Consider the following 27022-nt stretch of genomic DNA (forward strand, 5'->3'; position numbering starts at 1 on the left):
CACTGTACATGCTAAGAGCTCCAAGGTGCCAAGCAGCTTGTCTGGGAGGGAGCCCACCCATAAACAGCTTAAGTAACATATGCTATTCAAACACCAGCTGAACTAAAGATAGCAGTCCAGCAACTAAGTGTAGGTTAGTAAGTGTGTTGTAGCGTTCTGTACATGTGCCAATTCTTCTCAAAGCAGGTTGTAATGGAGGACCCCCTAGGTGAACACTCACTGCAGGTATGTCCATGCTGTTCACTATGAAGAAAAAGCACAGGCAATTGCGTCCTGATACCAGTGTGTTTACAAACAAACACAGCTTTAGTATATAATGCTGATTAGTGATCAGCTATGATCTGATCTGAATGAACATTATCCTATGATTCCCTGGCAACTGAGACTGAACCACTGCTCCTGGAGCAAAAATCTCCACGAACATGATTGGCTGGGGTCATATGACAGGATCCAGCAGAAATACAAGCATAGACCTAGGCCTGCATGATTGGCTGTAGTGTTGTTGTCATAATCACCACTCATAAGACTGTGCAGACAGTCACAGCAGGAACCAGAATGGACCATGGAGAGGCATAGCTGCTGTCTGTGTCTGCCTCTGCCAAAATTATACCTTCAGATATAACTTCTTGGAAGTCAAAGTTACCATTCATAGAGAGTAGGCTAACCAGCATCAAGAAGTGCAGCCCTGATATCCCCACTACCATACCGCTGATATCTCTAATCACAAACCTCTAAATGGAGATATTAGTCCAACAGCATTATGAATCAGATACTAGGTTATGTGTTGACTGTCTCTGACATGCCTTTTCCGACCTTCTCTCTCCAGCTTCCGTCTTCACATCCTATGTTTTTTTCTTCTGCTAATGAGCATCAGAGCAATTGCATTAGATCATCACGCAGAAAGGTTTCCAGTCCATTCGCTCTTCCATTCGTTTGGTCTCTGAGGAATACCCAGGTTGCCCGCATCGGATGAAGAACTACGTTCACTTCTCCATGCCCTTCTGCGTTAAGAACATCTGTGCCTCACATTCTGTATCAGCTAAGCCTATTCAGGTTCACCAAACAAGGGTGTGTGCAGCGCAAAAGTTATTGAAAAAGCTTGCCATATGCCTAAAATAGCCGAGGCTGAGCTATATAAACAGGCCGGTCACAAGAAAGAGACGTTGATTTCTGACGTTTGAAAAGGTCCTGAGGACATCTATATATGTGCCTTTGTCGGCGCTCACAAAAAACAACAATGCAGCACTGGGCTTGAACTCGCGAGCCCTGTAACCACTCAGAATTTATGGGTCTAAAATCAACGTTCATCCAATTATGGCAAATTCTAAAGTTTATATCAGGTTGCTATTAAAACCATCAACAGACGTGGAAAATAGTCAATAGGCCAGGTCTACTTTCAAGTTTAGGTAGTATTACGATTAAGTAAAGTCAACAAGATTTGAGAATATTCCAGCCAAAATGTATATTCAAATGGCTTATATATCAAGAGGAACAACAACATTGCTTGTTGACATTATAAGCAAAGGTTTATTGCCAATTAGCATCTCCTCCTCGTGCTACTATAGGTATCTCTGGGGGGTAACACAGTGTTCTGCTCCTGGGAGGAATGAAACCAAACACAATCCTTACAACAGATGGCCAGGAGATAAGCCTTAACCAAAACAGCCTTTTATCACAGCTGATAGAGAAGACATAGTATTACCAGGTAGGCTACATCCTCTATCTAAGCTACCATGATGATGACACAGCAGCCTCCATCACGGCTGGAGCTCGAGGACCGCAACTCGTCACCATATCAGGTGACATCACAGAGATGAGTCACACACAGCGTGTAGCAGTTGAGTGAGCATCACCACTAAAACCTTCAGTAACGATCTAGTATGTTCATGAAGCATTCATTACACATCTAGCTACATGTATGCACATCTTAAACATCATGTTATGTGAGATGCAAAGAGAGATGCTAAGTAGCCTACTTATTGAAGCATAGTCCTGTTTTATGATAGCATAACACAATAGTGGCCTTGTTTTGTAAGCAAGTAGGGAAACACTTGGTTTCCTGCACCTGTGCACCACCATTAGACTGGGTAGGCTATAAAAAATGCATGGGTGTCTGTATACTAACTTGGACCCCACTAAAATCCCCACTAAAACCCTATTTACGTTTATGGAAAAACCACTGTAGGATCTTTTAGGGCAAACTCAAACTGATTTTGTTCATGACTTAGGGGCAGTAGGTTGCCTAGGTTGTTTCTGTTTTTTTTGCCGAAATTTCTAAAAACCTGTTTTTGCTTTGTCATTATGGGGTATTGCGTGTAGATTGTCGAAGGGAAAAAAACATGTAATCCATTTCAGAATAAGGCTTTAACGTAACAAAATATGGGGAAACGAAAGGGGTCTGAATATTTTCCAAATGTACTGTATGTGTGTCTTTCAGAGGGGGGGTGTTGGCACCAACAGCTATGACAGAGTGAGATGGCGCTGACAGATATTACAGCTCTGCTTCTAGCTCCTAAGCAACTTTGCAGTATTTTTTTTGTGTGTGTGTGTGTTATTTCTTAGCCCAGAATTGATTTTGTGTTAATACATACAGCTGGAAAATAACTTTTGGATATCAGAGCGACGGTAACTGACCAGCATTACGAACAAGAATACGACTTTCCCGAATTGGATCCTTTGTTCGTACCCCAGGGCAATTGAACTTATTGTAGAGGCTGCTCCAAAACACCACCGGCGGAGACGAGGTATTCTTAGTGGACTTCTAGTCCGACTCAGGAGGCGTGCATACCATCCACCGCTTCCGAGTATATTACTCGCTAATGTTCAGGATTTTAACAAAGCAAATTTGAGGAAAACACTACCCGAAGTTCTACCAACACATTGACTGTAGTACTCGCTTTGGAAAAACATTGGACTACTGCTACTCAATATTTCAAAATGCCTACAAGCCCCTCCCCCGTCCTCTCTTCGGCAAATCCGATCCAGACTCCATTTTGTTCCTGCCTTCCTATTGGCAGAAACTCAAACAGGAAGTACCCACGCTAAGGTCTATTCAACGCTGGTCTGACAAATCAGAATCCATGCTTCAAGATTGTTTTGATCACGTGAACTGGGATATGTTCCGGGTTGCCTCTGAGAATAACATCGATGGATACAGTGACTGAGTTCATCAGGAAGAGTTTAGGATGTGTTGTACCCACTATTAAAACCTACCCTAACCAGAAACCGTGGATAGATGGCAGCATTCGCGCAAAACTGAAAGCGTGAACCACCGCATTTAACCATGGCAAGGTGACTGGGAATATGGCCGAATACAAACAGTGAAGTTATTCCCTCCGTAAGGCAATCAAACAGGCTAAACATCAGTACAAAGACAAAGTGGAGTCGCAATTCAACGGCTCAGACACGAGACGTATGTGGGTCTACAGACAATCACAGGCTACAAAGGAAAACCAGCCACACCGCGGACACCGATGTCTTGCTTCCGGACAGGCTAAACACCTTCTTCGCCCGCTTTGAGGATAACACGGTGCTACCGACCCAGCCCGCTACCAAAGACTGTGGGCTCTCCTTGTCCGTGGCCGACGTGAGTAAGAAATGTAAGCATGTTAACCCTTGGATTCAACTGGCTGTTACGTAGGTGGGACGATTTGGTGCCACCTAGCCCAGAGAGGTTAAGGATCATATCACCTCTACCTTACCTGACACCCAAGACTCACTTCAATTTGCGTACCACCCCAATAGATCAACGGACGATGCAATCGCCATCGCACTACACACTGCTCTATCCCATCTGGACAAGAGGAATACCTATGTAAGCATGCTGTTAATTAACTATAGCTCAACATTCAACACCATAGCACACTCCAAGCTTATCATTAAGCTTGGGGCCCTGGGTCTGAACTAGTGATGCACCGATATGACATTTTTGTCCGATACCAATATTTTCCTTGCCAAAAAAAACGATACCGATACCCGATATTTAACATTTTAGCGGCCTTTTAAACATTCTAGTACAGTTAAATATTTAACACACACACATGGACACAGCGGTCTAAGGCACTGCATCTCAGTGCAAGAGGTGTCACTACAGTCCCTGGTTTGAATCCAGGTTGTATCACATTCGGCCGTGCTTGGGAGTGCCATAGGGCAGCGCACAATTGGCCCAGTGTCATCCGGGCCATCATTGTAAATAAGAATTTGTTCTTAACTGACTTGCCTAGTTAAATAAAGGTTACACACACACACACACTACACTGACCAAAAACGTATTTTGTTGGCATTTACGTATGTCCCCATTATCAGTAAAACATAATCAAAACCTATTTCTTTCACTTACTTGCTGTGCTGTTTCGTTGTTCATTTGTTCAGTCGTTTCATTCTCAACCAGGAGTTCTATGGAACGCCGTTTGGGTCTTTGCATGTGTCAAAAAAGATACACATCAAATACCGTAAATTCCGGACTATAAGCCGCAACTTTTTTCCCACGCTTTGAACCTCGCGGCTTAAACAATGACGCGGCTAATATATGGATTTTTCTCGCTTTCAAATTTTTTTCTCCAAAAAAACACATTCTGTGACGTGCTCAGTTTTTTGCCGGCATGAAGCTTTCATTAGACCAATGAAATTGCCGAACGGGATAAGGTCAGTGACGAGAGCGACAATGAAAACGATCCAATATCGGATGAAGCAATTCTGAGGCTATTCAACTCCGACACCGAAGGAGATGACTTCAGTGGTTTCAGTGCACAGGAGGAGGAAGATAGTGACCAATGACTTTCTTGGTAGACTACTGTTTACTGCTAATTTTTTATTTTTGTTACAAGCCGTGTTTCGTTAAAGCCTATTTATTTTTGTTACAAGCCGTGTTTCGTTAAAGCCTGTGTAAAGTTAATTTGTTTCAATGTACCGGTAGGCACCTGCGGCTTATAGACATATGCGGCTTATTTATGTTAAAAAAAAAATAATAATGTAATTCAGTGGGTGCAGCTTATATATACTGCTGAAAAAAATAAAGGGAACACTTAAACGACCCATCCTAGATCTGAATGAAAGAAATAATCTTATTAAATACATTTTTCTTTACATAGTTGAATGTGCTGACAACAAAATCACACAAAAAGAATCAATGGAAATCCAATTTATCAACCCATGGAGGTCTGGATTTGAAGTCACACTCAAAATTAAAGTGGAAAACCTCACTACAGGCTGATCCAACTTTGATGTAATGTCCTTAAAACAAGTCAAAATGAGGCTCAGTAGTGTGTGTGGCCTCCACGTGCCTGTATGACCTCCCTACAACGCCTGGGCATGCTCCTGATGAGGTGGAGGATGGTCTCCTGAGGGATCTCCTCCCAGACCTGGACTAAAGCATCCGCCAACTCCTGGACAGTCTGTGGTGCAAAGTGGTGTTGGTGGATGGAGCGAGACATGATGTCCCAGATGTGCTCAATTGGATTCAGGTCTGGGGAACGGGCGGGCCAGTCCATAGCATCAATGCCTTCCTCTTGCAGGAACTGCTGACACACTCCAGCCACATGAGGTCTAGCATTGTCTTGCATTAGGAGGAACCCAGGGTCAACCGCAGCAGCATATGGTCTCACAAGGGGTCTGAGGATCTCATCTCGGTACCTAATGGCAGTCAGGCTACCTCTGGCGAGCACATGGAGGGCTGTGCGGCCCCCCAAAGAAATGCCACCCCACACCATGACTGACCCACCGCCAAACCGGTCATGCTGGAGGATGTTGCAGGCAGCAGAACGTTCTCCACCGCGTCTCCAGACTCTGTCACGTCTGTCACATGTGCTCAGTGTGAACCTGCTTTCATCTGTGAAGAGCACAGGGCGCCAGTGGCGAATTTGCCAATCTTGGTGTTCTCTGGCAAATGCCAAACGTCCTACACGGTGTTGGGCTGTAAGCACAACCCCCACCTGTGGACGTCGGGCCCTCATACCACCCTCATGGAGTCTGTTTCTGACCGTTTGAGCAGACACATGCACATTTGTGGCCTGCTGGAGGTCATTATGCAGGGCTCTGGCAGTGCTTCTCCTGCTCCTCCTTGCACAAAGGCGGAGGTAGCGGTCCTGCTGCTGGGTTGTTGCCCTCCTACGGCCTCCTCCACCTCTCCTGATGTACTGGCCTGTCTCCTGGTAGCGCCTCCATGCTCTGGACACTACGCTGACAGACACAGCAAACCTTCTTGCCACAGCTCGTATTGATGTGCCATCCTGGATGAGCTGCACTACCTGAGCCACTTGTGTGGGTTGTAGACTCCGTCTCATGCTACCACTAGAGTGAACGCACCGCCAGCATTCAAAAGTGACCAAAACATCAGCCAGGAAGCATAGGAACTGAGAAGTGGTCTGTGGTCCCCACCTGCAGAACCACTCCTTTATTGGGGGTGTCTTGCTAATTGCCTGTAATTTCCACCTGTTGTCTATTCCATTTGCACAACAGCATGTGAAATGTATTGTCAATCAGTGTTGCTTCCTAAGTGGACAGTTTGATTTCACAGAAGTGTGATTGACTTGGAGTTACAATGTGTTGTTTAAGTGTTCCCTTTATTTTTTTGAGCAGTGTGTATATAGGTGCGCTCAATAGTCCGGAAATTACGGTAACACTATTTGACGTGTCAAATAAGCTTGTTGACCAATCAGGACCTGAATATGACTGCACGTCACATAATAATTTAGCGCGTTCATACATTTTTACGTAGTTATTACACATTGATTACAGTATCACTCGTATTTCATATGTTACAAAAATTCATCGATACGTATGCTATGATGCTGGTAAAGTTGTCTCGGGCACCTATAGTGCTTGCCATAAAGAAAAGCTAGCTAGCTCATGGAGGCAAACAATGACCTTCCCCAAAAACATAGCAAAATGACAATCTGTTTCAGTAGCTATAGTTAGTTAGCTAACTATATAGCTAGGTGTCATGCTCTAAAATAACATTAATTTATAAGACAGTTCTTATTCGATTAATGGTGGTAAGACCCATCTATGTGAAGCTAGCCACAATAAGGATTGAGCATAATAGTGGAATTTGCAGTTTGCCTTCAAAATAAAAGTATGTCATTGACAGTGATGCAAATTAATACATAGTAGAATTATGCCATACTATTATTTTGAAGGCTAACCGCAAAGTCCACTATTGTGGCTAATCCTTATTGTGGCTAGCTTCACATAGATGGGTCAACACATAACCCGGTCCGGTCGAGCCTCACTAACTAGATGAAGCAAGCTGGCTGCTGGGGCAACAGGGTTAAGTAGCTGGCTAGCTATTTATTTTCATGAACTGAAATTCAATTTCAACAGGCGAACAACAAGTGGCAACCTAGCTAATACTTACTCACAAGGAGTCCTAAATCATTGCTAAGAATAATGAAAATGACTGCAGTTTCTACTGGTCATTGTTTTCAGGCTTGTTGTATTGGTGCTAGCTAGGTACCAAGCTAAAGCTAGCTACCCCAGAAGTTGCGGTCTAACAAATGATGCTTTATTACCAATGCGGTATTGCAAACACATCGTTCGTGGCCGGTGTTTGCAGACTTTTTTGTACAGCTTTGACAGTGCTACTGTATTTTTTTGACACGCAAAGAACCAAATGGCGTTCCATAGTATGCATGTCTGAAGCTAATAGAAGTGATGCTATTACTGTGTAACTCCGGTAGGGCAACATCTGAAAAATAGCGCACTTGGTAGTGTGTACCGGTGCTCGACCAGTCGACAAGCCAACATCACCCACGACAGAGAACGGTTGATGTCAAGGGCAATAAATTCCATTATCTTGGCTTTAATGGATTTCGCCTTTGAGTTGTCTCGCTAAAATGTTCTTACTCTTTCAAATGATGGCTCAACTTGTTAACTGCTCGATCCACACAGCAGACATTGTGGGCTAGGTTAGGAATGCTGTGTTGCACGTGTAGCACAACATTTTACGTGGCATCATTATGTCATGTACCTACGTTATAAAGGCATGCACAGTAGCTTTGACATCGTCTTTTAACATCCGTGTTAACCTAGACATCAGGCCGATTCCGATGTTGGCATTTTTAGCTAATATCGGGCGATTCCGATATGTTCACCGATATATCATGCATTCCTAGTCTGAACCCCACCCTGTGCAACTGGGTCCTGGACTTCCTGACAGGCCGCTCCCAGGTAGTGAAGGTAGAAAACAACACCTCCACTTCGCTGATCCTCAACACAGGAGCTCCACAAGGCTGTGTGCTCAGTCCCCTCCCGTACTCCCTGTTCACCCATGACCGCGTGGTCACGCACGCCTCCAGCTCAATCTTTTTCACCACACTACATCGCCCGTAACCGCAGGGTTCTACAGAGGGTGGTGCGGTCTGCACAACACATCACCGGGGGAAAACTACCTGCCCTCCAGTACACCTACAGCACCCGATGTCACAGCAAGGCCAAAAAGATCATCAAGGACATCAACCACAAGAGCCACTTCCTGTTCACCCCGCTATCATCCTGAAGGCGAGGTCAGTACAGGTGCATCAAAGCTGAGACCGAGAGACTAAAAAACAGCTTCTATCTCAAGGCCCTCTGATTGTTAAATAGCCATGAGTCGCATGGGTGGCGTGCCTCTCCCCAATAGAGCCGATAATTCCCCTCCAAATTCCCTTCCCTGTGATGATAGGGCTGGACCACCTAGTTGTGGACCTGGACCATAGTAAAATGGATGCTAACAAAATTGCAAGCGAGTGAAAGTAGCTGCACTTGTGAAAGTAGCTCCATCTCAATTTCAGAAACATTGTTAGCTAAATTTTAGGTTGCTTGCAAACAGTCATGATGTTTGGGAGAGATGACCAGGAGGAGTTAGTAGCAACAAACGCATTGATGTACGCAAGCAAGCACTGTTTTGCAAGCTATCCATTCAATAGACAAATTCATACTGTATTCTATATTAATGCAATTACTGGTGATATGACAACAAAAGATAAACCCTAATGTAATGAGAGCAACTTAAACGTATCACAGGTGTATTCCAATGGTCGTAACATAATTTAAATGCCTTGTCTTGATGGAATAAGCTGCTTTGCTGATAGGCATGCTGGCTAGGTAGGTAAGGTTAGCTAGCTAACACTTGTGAAAATTATATTTGCCCTCAGAATATGATAAAACAACTAGCTATATATCAAATATAGTAATGCATTATTAACTAAGCAAATGTTTACTCGTGTACACCATGGCAGAATATGTTAACAACATGGCAGCAGCTAGCCAGCCAATTTACATGGAAAGACCATCCCACTGAAAAACGTTTAATTGGACAATCTTACATCCATCCACCTGATACTGTCGAAGGAGGGACATGTACACAGTCCTTCAATGGATGCAGATTGTCATGGACGCACAGTCCACCTTTCCTAATTCGAGTATTTTATCAAATCTCTGGCCTGAATAGAAGTAATTACGAAAAACTGTAACATTAGCTTAACTATCTTACCTGTAGAGCCCACGAGAAGCAAGGCTAAAATGAAATCCTTTGCGTGGAGCATCGCAACTCCTTGATTAGACCACGCAAATGTCTTAAGGAAGAATGTTGTGGTTGTTCTTGATATTTTGATATTGTTCTTGATATTTTCAAAAATAATACATTCCCATATTGCTAGATATTTATTTTTCGTATGGCAAATTGGTATTCTGTATAGTTGATTATCGATGTAGCAGCGGCAGAAGATCAGCGCCAGCACACTGTTCAAAGAATGAGTGACAAGCCACTGCCTCCATAGACACGTGAATTAATCCGCCCAATCCGAATCACAAGGATTTGCTGTAAAATAGTGCGCTATGCGCAGTAGTCCGTGGTCCTCCTACCTTTTCAATTCAAAACAGGTCAAACATAAACTATAGGGCTATTCGTATACGCCTACCATTATTCAACATTTTGACAGACGTATGCAAAATATACATTTAAAATCAAACTACAGAGCTGTGAGATGATACCAACACAGGAGAGATCTAGACTGACACTTTCTGAATTCATTTTTTGTTCAGGTGTAGGCTACTGCTGCTGAGCAGACAAGGACTATAGTCACACGTTCTCCAACAGCTACTGTGATTTCAGAATGGCTGTTGAATTAAGAAAAAAAAAGGTTATTTTGTCAAAACATAATAGGTTTAAGATAGCTGAAGTTCAAGCAGAGCAGATTGTAAGATAGATACATGAAAGCCTTCGTTATCTTCTCTCTATCTGGATAGCCAAATTCTTTATCTTTGTCATCTCTGACAGAAAACACAGTACATCTCTTATTCCACCTCAACATTATTATTTCTAGAAAATGCACAAGTCATACATGTGAAAAAGAAAGTAAACTTAGTCTATGTATTGTTGTCAAATCGATTTGATTAATTACACTAGTGAACGGTTTGGTCACGCCATCATCACAAACGTTGTCATAACTATTATCACAGGAAGAACAGGTACAATTGAGGGATGAGATTCCCTGTAATCTCAGCTGGGAGATTTGCACATGTATCAGTTAACAGGAGTTAGCGATGGTGTTGTCAGACAGTGGATTCATTGTCCTGGGAGTCGTCCTGCAGGGCATAGAGGGCCCCTTTGTACAGCCCTGATATTAATCTGGGGAGGCAGAGAACTAGAGGAGTCTGCCTGTGTCTCACATACACATACATACAGACATAGACGAGCACGCATACACACAAACACACGTAAGTCTTTAAAGGAATTGGGAAGCTGATATCATGGCAACAGGCCTGTAATATTGTTGTTGCCATCAAATTGGAGATGTATCTATCTCAAGGAGTTACATATCTTTATGTCATTAGAGGTGATACTATATATTTTCGTAATCATATTTGTCACTGCAACTACAAGCCTATGATATCATCACTAGTCATATGATGTCATCACCATACTTCCGTGCTGTGCTCTCACCAGATCGTTCATCAGCCCATCCTCGTTTCACCACATAGTTGTCCAGTGTTTCACTGGTCAGCGATAATGGTGCCACACGTCATCACCTTTGCTCTTCTCTAGCATGTTTGGGGTTGTTGTATAAAGAACAGTTCAGATATTCTGTGAATACTTTACATCTTACTAGAGCTATTGTATCCATTGGTAAGATGACGTCTTAGAAGACAGAGCATGGGTTTGTCTTTATGGATGCTGTGTGAAAGAGGATCAGTGCCAGGGCCTGTATTCATAAAGCGTCATAGTGCTAATCTAGGATAAATTTGGCCTTTTAGATCATGATGAATACGATTACAGGAACATGGGAGACCTGATCCTAGATCAGCACTCCTACACTTGAATAAGGGGCCCAGGTCTGTAGATTGGTTCCATAGAGGTCTATCTGCTCTAGTATGTATTTATAATGAATGTTGTCCAAATTACTTGCGCAAGCTTGGCTCCCGTGACACAGATAATGCAGGGTTAAAAGCATGCATTAGAGAACAACAGTTCGATCCAACACAGGTGAAGTGGCTTGGATATTATTTTGAGAGTTTACTGATAACCCTGTGGTACTTAGATGTGAAATCCTCCACTGGTGTGTAGTCTGCCCTGTTCATGTTTTCGTTACATGAAATCCATATGGGAGACATTGAACAAATCTATAAAAACAGAGAGAAGATTGATCTTTCAGTGCCTAGATTACCTGTTCTCCTAGCAGCTATGAGCATCTCATGTTTTTATTAGATTCTTAGTATTAGTTCCCTTGCTAATACTGTGTTATTGTGCCCATAGCATAATGCAATGAATGTGTCCTCATCACTCCCACAGTCCCAACATCCCATGTCCTTCTCCAAATACATTGCCCTACTTTGGGTAACACTTTACTTGACACCCATCATCATAACACGTTATGATACGGTCATATCCATGCCATAGTATGTCATAACAGCTGACATAACTTGTCAAAAACCTGTAATAATATGGTCATAGCACTGTCATCACCCATATATTTACACCTGTTGTGACATATATTGCATTATGGCTGGTTATGGCACCTACATATTCAAATGTTTTTTTTCCCTGCCAAGAAGTTTCCTTTCGTTTTAAAGTTTGTTTCTTAAGTCCTTTGTTGTTGTTGCAATGAATTCTTTACAGTAATGTTTTTTTCTTCATCACATTTTAAATAAATTGCAGAAAATGCACTTTATGACACTGTCAAAAAGCATTATGACCATCATAATCATATAAACCTTGTGACCGTAGCGTACGTGTAGGTATGTACGGCAGGACCAAATCGGAAAGATGGGTAGGAGCAAGCCCATGTAATGCTTTGTAGGTTAGCAGTAAAACCTTGAAATCAGCCCTTGCCTTAACAGAAAGCCAGTGTAGAGAGGCTAGCACTGGAGTATTATGATCACATTTTTTGGTTCTAGTCAAGATTCTAGTGTTTAGCACTAGCTGAAGTTTATTTAGTGCTTTATCCGGTTAGCCGGAAAGTAGAGCATTGCAGTAGTCTAATCTAGAAATGACAAAAGCATGGATTCATTTTTTTGCATAATTTTTGGACAGAAAGTTTCTGATTTTTGCAATGTTACGTAGATGGAAAAAAGCTGTCCTTTAAATAGTCTTGATATGTTCGTCAAAAGAGAGATCAGGGTCCAGAGTAACGCCGAGGTCCTTCACAGTTTATTTGAGACGACTGTACAACCATCAAGATTAATTGTCAGATTCAACAGAAGATCTCTTTGTTTCTTGGGACCTAGAACAAGCGTCTCTATTTCGTCTGAGTGTGGCTCAGTTGGTAGAGCATGGTGTTTGCAATGCCAGGGTTGTGGGTTCGATTTCCACGGGGGACCAGTACGGAGAAAAGAAAAGTATGAAATGTATGCATTCACTACTATAAGTTGCTCTGGATAAGAGCGTCTACTAAGATGTAAAATGTAAATGTAAACCAGATAAGTCTTTCACGTACAGTACATGCTCATGTCAGCACTCAGTCACAAAGAGGGTGTCTTGTACTGCTCCTGAAATCTGCTCCTTCATTCATCCCAGTCATCAGCAACAGAACATTGGGATATGTGCCTAACATCAATTTGTGCCCAATTATCATTTAATATGGTACATTTCAGAAAATGTTATTTAACGTAAACATACTGTTGACAAGTAGGCTATGGTGTAATGGAATGGTTCGCCTTGTGTGGTAGGTTTTGTGGTATTTGACACTCTTATGTAGGTGTAATAACCAGCCATAAAATAACTACCGTGGTAGGTTTTGTGGGTTTTGACACTCTTATGTTGGTGTCATAACCAGCCATAAAATAACGCTATATATGTCACAATAGGTCTACATGACAGTGTTATGACACAGGGTGTCAAGTAAAGTGTTAACGTTGTGGGTTATTTAAGCAATAAGGCCAGAGGGGGTGTGGTATATGGCCAATATACCACGGCTAAAGGCTGTTCTTATGCACGGCCCTTAGCCGTGGTATATTGACAATATACAACAAGCACCCGAGGTGCCTTACTGCATATATAAACTGGTAACCAACGTAATTAGAGCAGTAAAAATACATGTTTTGTCATACCCGTGGTATACAGTTTGATAGACCACAGCTGTCAGCCAATCAGCATTGAGGGCTTGAACCACCCAGTTTATAAATCTTAATATAATAAACAATGTAGCTACCTGCAAGACATCTAAAGGCCATACAACTGAAACTATATCCCCCTTCCTCCACTCTCTTGTTTTTGTCTGAATTCTGGGAATATGAAAGGCCTTGCACAGGAAGAATCAGAGGACAGAGGCACTGAAGAACTACTTTTGAACCTGCTCCTCATGCCAGACGCGACAACCCTTAGATATCCTTTTGGGCAGCTGCTACCATCTAGTGGTAGTATAATGCCACACATGTTGTTGCAGAAAAGAAACATGGAGAGAATGTTGGATTCTACGAAAATTTTGAGAGGACATACTGTATTTAAAAAAAATATTCCCTCGTTATGTCGAGATCATGATGTCGAGATTTATCTCATGATCACACCATAACAAAAGTAGTTTTGTCGAGATCACGAGATAATCAAAATGACCATGCATCATCCATTCATTTGTTCAGAAGCATTATAACCACCTCACCAAGTGGCCCTGTGGCTGCATTGCAAAGCGGGGCATTTAAACCCTGAACGATGCCTGACAGGCAGCCTGTCAGGCATCCCAAGACCACAGCCAATCACATGCAAGAAACAACACAGCTAACTTGGCTAGTATTGTTAGCAAGGTAGTCATGTTGGCTAGCTAGCTAGTAGACTAGCTTGTTATCTATGCTGGTTGTTAGCTTGCATTACTGATGTGTATAATTATAAGGGTCACTCCATTCCTGACAGGATAATCACATTAAATGTCAGCCTCAGAGTCTGATAAATCCGTATGCTGCTTTGTAGGCTGTTTCATAGGTAAGGCACCTTGCAGGCAGATTAGCTGTCAGCGCTTTAAAGGCTGATGCATATAATCCGGAGAGGGTAGGCTCTATTCCTGTTAGGCTGATCAGAGTCAAAAGTAACCTCATAGGCTGATAAATCAGGATGCAGCCTTGTAGCCTGTTTCATATGTAAGGCTCCTTGCAGACTGCCTACAAGGCAGCATCCTGACTTATCAGCCTCTGAGGCTTCTATTGAATCTGATCAGCCTGCCAGGAATATAGCACACCCACTCTTGATCATATACATAATGCACTGACTCCTAATTTGCCTGCAAGGAGCTTTACCTATGAAACAGCCTACAAGCCAGCATGCTGATTTATCAGCCTAAGAGGCTGCTATTTTTTTCTTTTTTCTTTAGGGGTGGATCAGCTTAATATTGCGGGAAGAATATTGCTTCCATCAATGTAATTGTCTGCATCATTTCCAATCCCCCATATATTTTTTGGGTAAATATATATATCCATATACATACACGCATGCATACATATACACATATATACATACACATACCTATATAGACATACATACTTTTTTAGAATATACCTTTATTATTCCCGGCAAACCCTACCACCCTTCCCAATTGGAGTAAACTAATAAACAATAACACTTAGGCTTCTACCTTCAGTTTATATATCTTATACACATTTTACAGACACAATCTATTTTACAATAGTTATATTTTGTTTGTTTTTAGTCCTTCCTCTATTGCTGATGTCCATCCAGTTTGATTTCTATTTGTAACTGTGCTATTTCACAAAAGTTCTGAACCTATATACATTTTACAGACCCTGTATGTTTTACATTAGTTATCTTGTTATTAGTCCCACCCTTCAGCTCCATTCAACCCATCCCATCTGTCTCTCAACATCATCCATTTTGGATTTCTATTTGCCATATATTTTTCAACTGTGCTGTGATGCTTCACAAAAGTATTGAACCTTTCTATTCTCATAGCTTCTACAGATTGTAAATTAAAAATATATTTTTTTGCTAAAATAATTATTATATTATTGATTGATTGTCTATGGCTTTTCAAATCACCCAGTATTGCTATCTGCAGCGTTAGTTCTAGGCAAATGTTGCAATTCTTCAGCAATTCCTAGACCTGTGACCAAAAACGAGCTACATATGGACAATACCAAAATAAATGATCTAATGACTCTGCCTCCTTACAGCAGAATCTGCAGAGCTGGGAAGATTGTATCCCCCATATATATAACATTCTATTGGTTGCAAGAATTGTGTATAATTCGAAGTTTTGAATACGGCGTTGTTTTACGTATCAATTCATAAACCATGTGCCATGGAATGGGTACATCAAAAATCTCTTCCCAACTATCTCTTCCCTTCTACTTGCCTCTTCCATTTCTGTGGTTGTGCTACAATTAATTGGTTGTAATTTTGGGTAGAGCAGCTCATTTCTATATGTCTGTGTTAGCTGTATGTGTGACTTAACTCCACCAGTCCTATTTATGATATCATTCACTAAAATTATACAATTTTTTTATATTTCTTCGAAAAATACGTTTTTTTTTAATCAATTAGTATATTTGAGTTTAACCACAATATTTGTTGTATTATTTGTTCTGTCTTTTCAGGTGGAGTAAACTGAAATTGCAACCAACTTTCTAAGGCTTGTTTAAAAAAATAACAATATTTTGGATATTATTTCCTTTTCAAACAACCGAAAGTGAGCAGGTGTAATCTCAATAAAGGGAAAAAGGCCCTTCTTGAACATAGGATGAGACATTCTTACCAATTTACTAGAGAACTAGTTTGGATTTAAGTATCATTTTTGTATGACTGATGCCTTTAGTGAGAGGTCTAATGCTTTAATATGTAATCATTTCTGCCCTCCGAATTCATATTTGTTATATAAATAGGCCCTTTTAATTTTGTCTGGCTTGCCGTTCCAAATAAAATTGAATATTTTTTGTTCATATAATTTAAAAAGCAGGTCACTAGATGTAGGCAAAACCATAAGCAAATAGGTAAACTGTGATATGACTAAAGAGTTAATCAGGGTGATTTTTCCACAAATAGACAGTTATTTTCCTTTCCATGGTAGCAAGATCTTATCTATTTTTGATAACTTTCTATAAAAACTTATTGGAGTGAGATCATTTCTTTCTTTTGGGATTTGTATAACGAGTATGTCCACATCTCCGTCAGACCATTTAATTGGTAACCTACATGGTAATGTAAAATTAGCATTTGTTTTGTGATCCAATACGTAATATAGTACACTTATCATAATTTGGTTTTAATCCAGAAAGGATAGCAAAAATATCTAGATCCTCTATGAGGCCGTGGAGAGATTCTAATTGTGGTTTTAAAAGAAAACATGAATCATCAGCGTACAATGACACCTTTGTTTTAAGCCACGGATTTCTAATCCCTTTATATTATTGTTTAATCTAATTTTAACAGCTAACATTTCGATGGCAATAATAAATAGATATGCCGATAGTGGACAACCTTGTTTACTCCTCTAGATAGTTTAAAACTTTCTGAGATGTAGCCATTATTTACTATTTTACACCTAGGGTTACTATACATAATTTTAACCCATTTCATAAGAGATTCCCCAAAATTAAAATATTCTAGGCATTTATATATAAACTCCAGTCGTACTTTATCAAAAGCTTTTCAAAATCAGCTATGAAAACCAGGCCTGGTGTCCCCGATATTTCATAGTATTCTATTGTTTCCAGTACTTGTCTTATATTATCTCCAATGTATCGTCCATGTAAAAAACCTGGGATGAATAATATCTGACAATACTTTTTTAATTCTATGCGCCAAGCATTTTGCTAGGATTTTTGCATCACAACACTGAAGTGTAAGAGGTCTCCAATTTTTTTAATGGACTGGATCTTTATATATACCATTTGGGTCCTGTTTCAGTAATAATGATATCAGACCTTCTTGTTGCTTGTCTGATAATTTACCATTTATATAGGAGGGGTTAAAACATGCTAATAATGGTCCTCCTGAGTGTATAAAAACAATTGTTGTATACTTCCACTGGTATGCCATCCAGCCCTGGAGTTTTCCCATCCTTAAAGGCCCCAATTGCATCAAGAAGTTCCTCCTCTGTAATTTGGCCTTCACATGAGTCTTTCTGTACAGATGTTAATTTTACATTATTATTAGGAAAAAAAATCCACCCATGGAGGAGACTGAAACAAAAACATATTCTTAAAGTACTTTACTTCCTCTTTCAAAATATCATTTGGTGAATCATGTGTGACTCCATCATTTGTAACAAGTTTTAATACATTTTTTGGTAGCATTTCTATATGGAAGATTGAAAAAGAATTTGGTGCATTTTTTGTTTTTCCTCTAACTTATTCTGTGCCTCTATGGTACAGTTTTTATTGCTATCTAACTGTACTGTTAGTCCTTCAATTTCCTTTATTAATATGGACTCTTTTGATCTAAATAGCTTTTGTTTTATAGATGAGTACTGAATTGCATGGCCTCTAAAGGCACACTTAAAAGTGTCCCATACAATAAGGGGATCTGCTGTACCTATGTTATGTCTGAAAAAGTCAGTTATAAATTCTTCTGTCCTAGTTCTAAACAATTTATCATCTAGTAGGCTTTGATTAAATTTCCTATATCCTCGACCACCTGGAAATTCTGTAAGAGTAATATATATGCCAATTATGTGATGATCCGACCGCATTCTGTCCCCTATCAACACTTTTTAAACTTTTGGTGGCAGAGAGAATGGCATAAGAAAGTAGTCAAGACGACTAGTTTGATAGACGACTAGTTTGATTAAGCCTCCGCCATGTATATCTCACTAGATCAGGGAGGGTATTTAAGTCTCCATATATCCACTAATTCCAATATATCTATGACATTCATGATTTCCTTAAGTGCCTGAGGGTGATAGTTTGTAGTGTGATTTCCTTTCCGGTCCATAGAGGTATTTAAGACCGTGTTAAAATCTCCCACTATAATAATAGAGTCTAGTGTTGCTTGTAGAGTTGATAAATTCTTATATATATTGTCAAAGAAGCTTGGATCATCATTATTTGGACCTTATAGGTTAAGAAGCCGTATCTGTTTATTGTCCAATAACATATTTAAAATAATCCATCTACCTTGATGATCTGTTTGGAAAATTTGCACATTTGGATCAAAATTACTGTTAATTAAAACCATCACCCCTTTTGAATTTCTTTGACCATGGGAGAAATATATTTCACCCCCCAGTCCTTTTTCCACAAAACTTCATCTAAAATTGTTGAATGGGTTTCCTGTAAACAATAGATATTATATTCCTTCTCTTTTAGCCAGGTAAATACTGATCTGAGGCTGCTATTGACTCTGATCGGCCTGTCAGGAATCGAGCTCACTCGCTCTGTAAATGTCGATATTAGTGTCCCTTATTCACATATTAGAGATGCAAGCTAACAACCAGCTTGGAAAACAAAACTATGTAGTTAACTAGCTAGCTCGCTCGCTTACAACATTTGCCAAGTTAGCTGCGTTGTTGCTTGCATGCAATTGGCACTGGTCTTCGGGGTGGCACACATCCTGGGAGACGGCGCTGCCTGTCAGGGATCGTTCAGGGCTAATTTATAGACTGCTAATGAGCTCTAAACACGAATGAATGCATGACGTTAACATGAAATGTAGAATCCCTTAGTGTAGCAGTCAATTAAAATGTATGTGCTGATCCTCCGTGGGCTCTGCAGTCTCAGCCATACTGTCAATCTATCATCAATACGTCTAGTGCTATTTATAGAGTTTATTTCGTAATCTCGACAGAAACAAATGTTGTTATGTCATGATCATGTCAAAATTCTCGTGATCTCAATAAAACAACTTTATTATGTAGTGATTATAAATATGTGATCTCGACATAACAAGGGAATTGCTTTTTTATTCATATGTCCTTTCTGGACTTCCGTAGGATGCAGCAACGTTCCTGCAATACTGCCTTGATGTCTGTTGGGGGCAGCAGCTGTCTACTCTTTCATTGTAGAATACTGATAGGTTTCAGTGATAAATGCAAGGTACATTTACAGTCTTGGGAAAGAGACACATATGCTGTAGACTGCTGTGTATACTCAGCCCTGCTGTCTTGAAAGATATTGGTTCCATGAACTTTCTCCATTACCATACATTAAATATTAACTTATGCTTTTACATTGTTGTCTGATCTCATCTCTGGTTCTACACTTGACACCTGGATCTGAAAAATCCCAACAACATGCACACCCACTTCGGTCTGACACACACACACACACACACACACACACACACACACACACACACACACACATACACACACACACACACACACACACACACACACACACACACACACACACACACACACACACACACACACACACACACACACACACGTGAGAGAGAGAGAGACAAAAAGGCACTCTAAATAAGAGACTAATAAGCTTACCGTCTGATAATGCATTCTGTTTTCCATTTAATAAATTACACACTGTTTGAAACAACCTTGCAATCTTATCATGCTTTACCAAAAAATAATTACTTTGGAGTGACGAATGAGCGAGAGAGACTTTGCTACTGAATTAACTGGCAGCTATGATTTGGTCTGAAAATTGACAAAACAAAACAATAAAACGCATGACACCATCATACATTCCATAAATTAAAAAGCAAATGAAAATGCGCATTATTTTCATCCAATTACTAATCAGTGGAATATGAAGAGACAAACTGCTGTTCATTGTCAAGCCTACCTCAGATTATCAAGAGTGTAGCCAAGATTAAATTAAATTCAATATAAAGGTTTCTAATTCAAAAACACACTTAGTGTGTTGTCCTCCTACAACAAGAAGTCTGTCATTATGTCACAAGTTCTTTCTTGCTTTCTCTCATTATTACATACTGTATGTTTCCAGATGCAGTTTCCTTATAAGAATATATGCCATTTAGCGGACGCTTTTATCCAAAGCAATTTACAGTCATACATGACTTTGTACGTATGGGTGGCCGCGGTAAGCGAACCTAGAACTCTGGCAGTGCAAGCGCCATGCTCTACAAAACTGAGCCATACAGGACCACTTACGGCTAGTGCCTCTGAGTCACACACACTCATACAGTAGACACACTCTTACCACACAATCATAGTCACTCACTCACTCACTCACACAGCAGCAGCCATACCAGATGAAAGAAAACATAATACTTTGCCACTCAATTATTGTGATGGATAACTGAAATATAGATCCAAATTACAATAACTGAAATACAGATCCAAATTACAATCTGATAATGACATAAAATGATATCATTGCAGCTGTGGTGTTTGAACAGGTGGTGAAGAACTGCCTAGCATCATAAATCTGTCAAAACATAAGCATCCAAACTGTTCTCCAAATGAGCCCATCTAGATGGATGAAGGACATAACATACATTATTGATTAACAGACAATGCAGTGGAGTTTATCTACATTTTTTTCTCAGTGAGATGCGATAGTCCTCAGAAATATGGTATTTGTGCTCAGTATTCACAGCTAATGTGCAATGTCATTATGTTTGTTTCACAGCTTCAATCTCTCTAGAATGTTGTCTGGGATTGTCAGTTTATTCATGATGTATGACAAGCCATGACAAGATTCATATTCATCTCTTTGTTTTAATTTCTCATGTTGATTCATGATCAGTAGGTATTTTTGTTTACTGATTGCAGATTCCTACGCTGATATATTGCAAATAATGAGGCACAACCAGGGGTATCCTACAACCCAAAAACTGAGGGGACAGGAAGTATGTGAGTTGGCGAATTTTGCATTTTTCAAACACATGAAACAGCTTTATCTTGCAGTCTAGAGTCATAATCATTATGCTTAATTCTATGTAAATAAAAATCTGCCAATTTTTGTACATACTGTATCTATAAGCACATCTCTTGAGCTGTCTGTATCCTCCTGACTGGTGGTTATTTCTTTAAAGAAACTAAATACGCTAGTCTGCATCTCTGCTAAAATCTGGTAAAAGATTGAAAGGAATATGAGTCTTATTCAGTACATGTAGTTATTGCAGGCCAGCTAAGATATTTAGACAAGCTAGCTTATGTAGGTAAAATAGTGCCTTAAGTGTACAAGCATTTAAAGTATGATTTGCACATGTAAAATATGAGTTGCACCTGTATAATCAGTCTTGTAGTTGCAAAAAATATTTTGATAATAAATGCAATAACACTTGCAAGCAGATAATGTGATATGTCAATAATTATAACAACGCTTGCATACAAACATGCAACTACATTTGAGAATGAATACAACTCATTTACTAAACTTGCACTGGTGAATCTTCTTCGGTGAATCAAAACTACATTTGCCGATGTCGAATCTGTGCGCAGAGAGTTTTGGCACTAATTTAGCGACTAACCTCAGCCAAATGTTTTGTAGCACAGAAAAAAAATAAAAAATAAATAAAATGTATGAAATTGTATGAAATGTATGCATTCACTACTGTAAGTCGCTCTGGATAAGAGCGTCTGCTAAATGACTAAAATGTAAAAAAATGTAGTTATAAAAAACAATTATGCAAGCAAGCATCAGAGAAATACACAAGCTCTGATGGATAGGGCTTTTTCTTCCAACCAATCAGCTGAGGTGCTGTCATTCTGGAACGCGCTTTCATGTTTCACAGGGTTCCGGTCTGAAAGCACATTTTCCACTGTGCTAAATATGGATCAAATTTGTAAAAATGACTAGCTAGCTAAATGATATTCACAGAATTTGAAAGCTACAATACGGCATTGGTGAGGAAGATGAAGGGAATAATTTTAAAAAGTGTTTCAACATAGCATAACTGCTACAAAGCTGATGCTAGCTAGCTAGCCTCTTATCTATTGACATTACAATGCTGGTTAGCTAACGTTAGCTAGCTAGCATTAGAGCTTTCTGGCTAGTCTGTGGTTAGTGGTTCTTACGTTGTGTAACAGAGTAATACTGTAGCTCTAGCTGTGTACTTGTCATTTGGTAGACTAACATTTATTTAGAAAATAACTGTTGGCTCTGTGTATATTTGGTGTGTAGTTGCTTGGCTTTGCTAGTTAGCAAGTTGAGATCTCTGTTAGCTTGCTTGCTAATAAAGTTTTACGGACAACAGGCCAGCTCCCTGTAGAATCAAGACAAGATGGGATGGGGAAGAAGATTAGATGTGCAGTTGCTTCATCTGGCTGATGCAGTGCCCAGATGAGATGAGAGCTAACTGCTACACAGATAAAAGAGTGAGATCTCTCAGATTCTAGCTTTTCCTGAAATGTCAGCTAGCTAGTTGTTGGAAGCGGCGCAGGTCCTAATCCAGGCACTTGTCATCTCCCATCTGGATTACTGCAACTCGCTGTTGGCTGGGCTCCCTGCCTGTGCCATTAAACCCCTACAACTCATCCAGAACGCCGCAGCCCGTCTGGTGTTCAACCTTCCCAAGTTCTCTCACGTCACCCCGCTCCTCCGCTCTCTCCACTGGCTTCCAGTTGAAGCTCGCATCCGCTACAAGACCATGGTGCTTGCCTACGGAGCTGTGAGGGGAACGGCACCTCCGTACCTTCAGGCTCTGATCAGGCCCTACACCCAAACAAGGGCACTGCGTTCATCCACCTCTGGCCTGCTCGCCTCCCTACCTCTGAGGAAGCACAGTTCCCGCTCAGCCCAGTCAAAACTGTTCGCTGCTCTGGCACCCCAATGGTGGAACAAGCACCCTCACGACACCAGGACAGCGGAGTCAATCACCACCTTCCGGAGACACCTGAAACCCCACCTCTTTAAGGAATACCTGGGATAGGATAAAGTAATCCTTCTAACCCCCCCCCCCCCTAAAAGATTTAGATGCACTATTGTAAAGTGGTTGTTCCACTGGATATCATAAGGTGAATGCACCAATTTGTAAGTCGCTCTGGATAAGCGCGTCTGCTAAATGACTTCAATGTTAAAATGTTAAATGTTGATGTTCTAGTGTCTGTTAAATGTTACAGCCACAACATCATGATCATGTAGTCATGCATCTGCAGACCAGCGAAGAGGACAAAATCCAGTGTTGAGTGAGCTAGCTAGAACAACATCAACTAGCTAGCTATAATATCAGGTAAACATTTTCAGGAAAAGCATGAACAGAGCTAGCTACCTGTAGTAATTGTATTATTTTCAACCACCTCATTCATATAATCTGTTTCTGTGTTACATTCTATATTATGTTTTAATATATCTGCACTGTATTGCTATCTGTCTGTTTTACAAATCATCAGCATGAAGAATACTGAATTCTGTTTGAATTGTCAAGTGGACTGAATTCTCATTCAAATAATGTTATGCCTCTCTTTCGGATCTGCTAAGCACACCTCTGCTAGCCACACAACCACTGCCTCTGAGTGATTGGGTAAACTCCTTCCTGGCTGGCCCTGTCCAGGGCTGATATTGGACAGGGCCACAGTACCTCCCAACACCCTGTCTCCGTCCCCAGTGTCGTGTCTTTGGCTATGCCGGATTAAGTTATATAACATGCTATTCTATAAAATCATTTCTCTGTAATTAATATGACCTGATTAAGTTAATCAGGGAAATGTAATTAACTAGAAAGTCGGGGCACCACGAAATAATGTTTATAGAGCTGTTAACTTCCGAATAAACTCTTAAAGACCTAGTAATCTTTTACATCAGTAGCAGTCAATATTTAATCGTCACTTTCTTCAGTCTCATCTGAAAGTTGTAAATTCTTGGTTATCAAGTTGAATCAGCAATACAAAATTTGGTTTAATTATTTATTTACTAAATACCTAAATAATCACACAGAATTACATCTACACAGAATGGATCATACATTGATTGCGAATTATGTCATAAAGGAAAACGTCCCTAGGGGACGGAACAGATATGACGGCTGGTTACACAAAGAAAGGGGGTTGGGTTTTGAATGAAAGAGCGGGAAGACTGAGGAACAAAGAGATTTTGTGTCTCTATCGGGCTGTAGGCAGCTATGCTATCGTAAATACAGTATCTTTTGCATTCTAAATAACCGCCCATTTGAAAAAGGAAAATAAATATTTACTCTGAGCTGCGCTTCGGTAGATTGGTCGTAGATAGACGGCCGGGTTGTCCAGCATGGATCTCTTGTCCTCTGAAGAATGTCTAGTTGTGAACTGGAGCGTGGTAGAATGGATACTCTGTCCGTCCTCTCCTAGCCCACGTTTACAGCTGCTGTTGCTAATGCAACGGCTAGGAGGTATCACTTCTTTAGTGAATAAGAGTTCAAAGTTCATACCAAGTTGCCATACTTTTAAGTTCGTGTTATATTCTGGCTGGTATAGTCGAAATTCATCCTTTCGGCGTGTCAATCGTCACATTGAACACGATGCTAATTTCATTAGGTTATTATCTGAGCCCTTTTAACGTAGGACCGTCGTCCTCACGTCCTCGGAACAGAAAGTTGAATTTTTGTCAACGGGTTTATATAGTGGTGAAAGAAGGGCGTGTTTCATAGTTTACAACCAAAGTCTGTTCACTTGGGCGGGGCCTCTGAGTGAGCAGAGTTTCTCTATGACAAACCGTTCTCTCATTTAAGAAGCTAAAATTACATTTAATCTTTTCACAAATAGTTTCATATTTAAACATTTAAATTGCACAACAATTCTATGTGAATCTGATAACTAGAATGTGTCGACTTTCCAAGATACAGTTTATGTCATCCTGTCATTAGTAGTAATGTCTCAGACAACAACTGATCTGAGATCATATTCATTAAGTACCAAAACATATTTTCAACTGGTTGGATTACCGAAATATGGTTCCGTTTCCCACCTTTCGATGTTACCAGACTCTATGTTACAAAGGCTTTACAAGAGTCAACTCTATAAAGTAGAGAGAGAGAAAAGGGGAAAGGTATTTATGGGGTCATAAACCTCCCCCAACAGGCCAACGTCATGACACCAGTAATTATTCTGCAATAGTTTATGTGCCGGGGGCTAGGGTCAACTTGTCTTACCTGGACCCTTATTCACAAAGTATCTTAGAGTAGGAGTGCTGATCGAGGATCAGTTTCACATTTTAGATCATAGTGAAACAAATGATATTGACTGATGGGACCTGACCCTAGGATTTACAGGATGTACCTCAGTGTTTTACCCAAAAGGCTCAGACTTTTCTGTGTCAATCTACATGTTTGTCTCACTGGTCCATGGCTCTGGCGGACCTGCTCTCACTTGGGGCCAAAGCCAGGCCACTAGTACTTTTCAGCCTGCATTTATATAACAATGGCTAACTGTGAACTTTAACATCTCACAAAGCAACTGTTTTCATTATGCAGAGGTTGTTGATTCTGCTCTTCACAAGTCCTCACTGTCAGCCCTAGCTATGGAAACAATTTCCCCAGTATAACAGAAGGGTGTATACACTAGTGTAACACTGATCTTACAGTGGAAAAGCACCATTGGATGCTCTGTGAATATGGGCCCTGATGTAATGTGGGATTTTAGGCATGCTCCCACTAACAGTCTGTTTCTCCCCTCCAGGAGGACCTGAGCCCCTTGTCGTACTGCCATTCCGACTGCAGCTGTGGACCCCTGGCCTGATTTGACAGAGCGTTCTACCTTGTCTCAGACTCCTGATGGTCAAGTTTAGCCAGGTAGTCACTGTGCTTCTGCCTCTGCTTTGCTTGCTCTTTGGGGATTCAGGCTGGGTATCTGTAAAGCACTTTGTGACTGTTGATCAGGGCGGTCCTAATTAATGTGAAACAATAGCCATGCATTTGAAACAAGAACAGTGAGTATTGTGTGAATGTTTAGCTGATCTGAAGTGGACTATATTTTGATTATTCGCTAGGATGACTAACATTCATCATTATCCATGACTACCATCTCCATCCACCATCTACATGGAACAACAACATTTTCTATGTATTTAGGATTAATATTCCCCTTTGTCAACAACAGATTCTACACATCATGGCAACATGCTTGACTGAAATAATCTTTAAACATGTATTTAGACTTTATGGAGGATATGGGGGTGATACTGTTGCCCATCAGATTTCGTATTATGCCAATATGTCAAAGTTATCAATTAGGAAGATGGTGCTGCTCAGAATGACAAGTTCATGACTGTTGATGTTCACAGGACTCTCCTAATGCTATTTTGAAGTAGCACCATGGATGAAGGAGGGGGAGGAAAACAGCTTCTCTCTACCACACCTTCACCAAGTCATCCAATGTTTGCTTCATGAATCATTTTTGCATCTTCTAAAATAAATATACAATATAATTAGAATTTGTTTTATGCTGCATCTGATTAATTTAGCAGGTCTATAGTATAATGTATTGTTTTTAAATGTAGTCAAGTCAATTTGATTTTATGTTGTCTTTTTAAATGTTTGCTAAGATGATGTATGTTTGGTGTTGTTGTTTTGTACATGCTGAAACAGTCATTAGTTTAAAACACCTAGGTAGAGCAGAGAGGACTTAGAGCATGTGACTTTGCAACACACAGGTGTTTCATCTCCACACTGGGATGATTTTAATTGTGCGACACAAGACAGGCCTCATTCCGCTCAGGTAGGAGGATACCAGAAATAAATTAATAAAAACAAAACTAATGAAAGACC

At 40.4% G+C, this 27022-nt stretch overlaps 1 protein-coding gene and 1 long non-coding RNA gene across 11 annotated transcripts in view; one reads left to right on the top strand and one right to left on the bottom strand.

Annotated features, from left to right (window-relative positions):
• Positions 1–9815, bottom strand: part of LOC115206376 (neural cell adhesion molecule 1) — a 108544-nt gene extending 98729 nt beyond the window's left edge. For 3 of the 10 annotated variants that reach the window (XM_029773243.1, XM_029773246.1, XM_029773241.1), the window contains exon 1: positions 9470–9812. In XM_029773243.1, the coding sequence (XP_029629103.1) occupies positions 9470–9521 (52 nt within the window). In that variant the 5' untranslated portion in view covers positions 9522–9812. Of the gene's footprint in view, positions 1–9469 lie in introns of all 10 variants that reach the window. The other 7 variants (XM_029773244.1, XM_029773240.1, XM_029773238.1 and 4 more) reach the window with 6 other exon arrangements.
• Positions 9816–21921: 12106 nt separating this feature from the next.
• LOC115204937 (uncharacterized) lies at positions 21922–26709 on the top strand. The gene is made up of 3 exons (XR_003880531.1): positions 21922–22190; positions 25935–26047; positions 26539–26709. It is a non-coding gene; the product is annotated as an uncharacterized LOC115204937 (long non-coding RNA).
• The last annotated feature ends 313 nt before the right edge of the window (positions 26710–27022 follow it).

The sequence above is a fragment of the Salmo trutta genome, chromosome 13, assembly GCF_901001165.1.
Source record: "Salmo trutta chromosome 13, fSalTru1.1, whole genome shotgun sequence".
In the NCBI taxonomy this organism is placed as follows: domain Eukaryota; kingdom Metazoa; phylum Chordata; class Actinopteri; order Salmoniformes; family Salmonidae; genus Salmo; species Salmo trutta.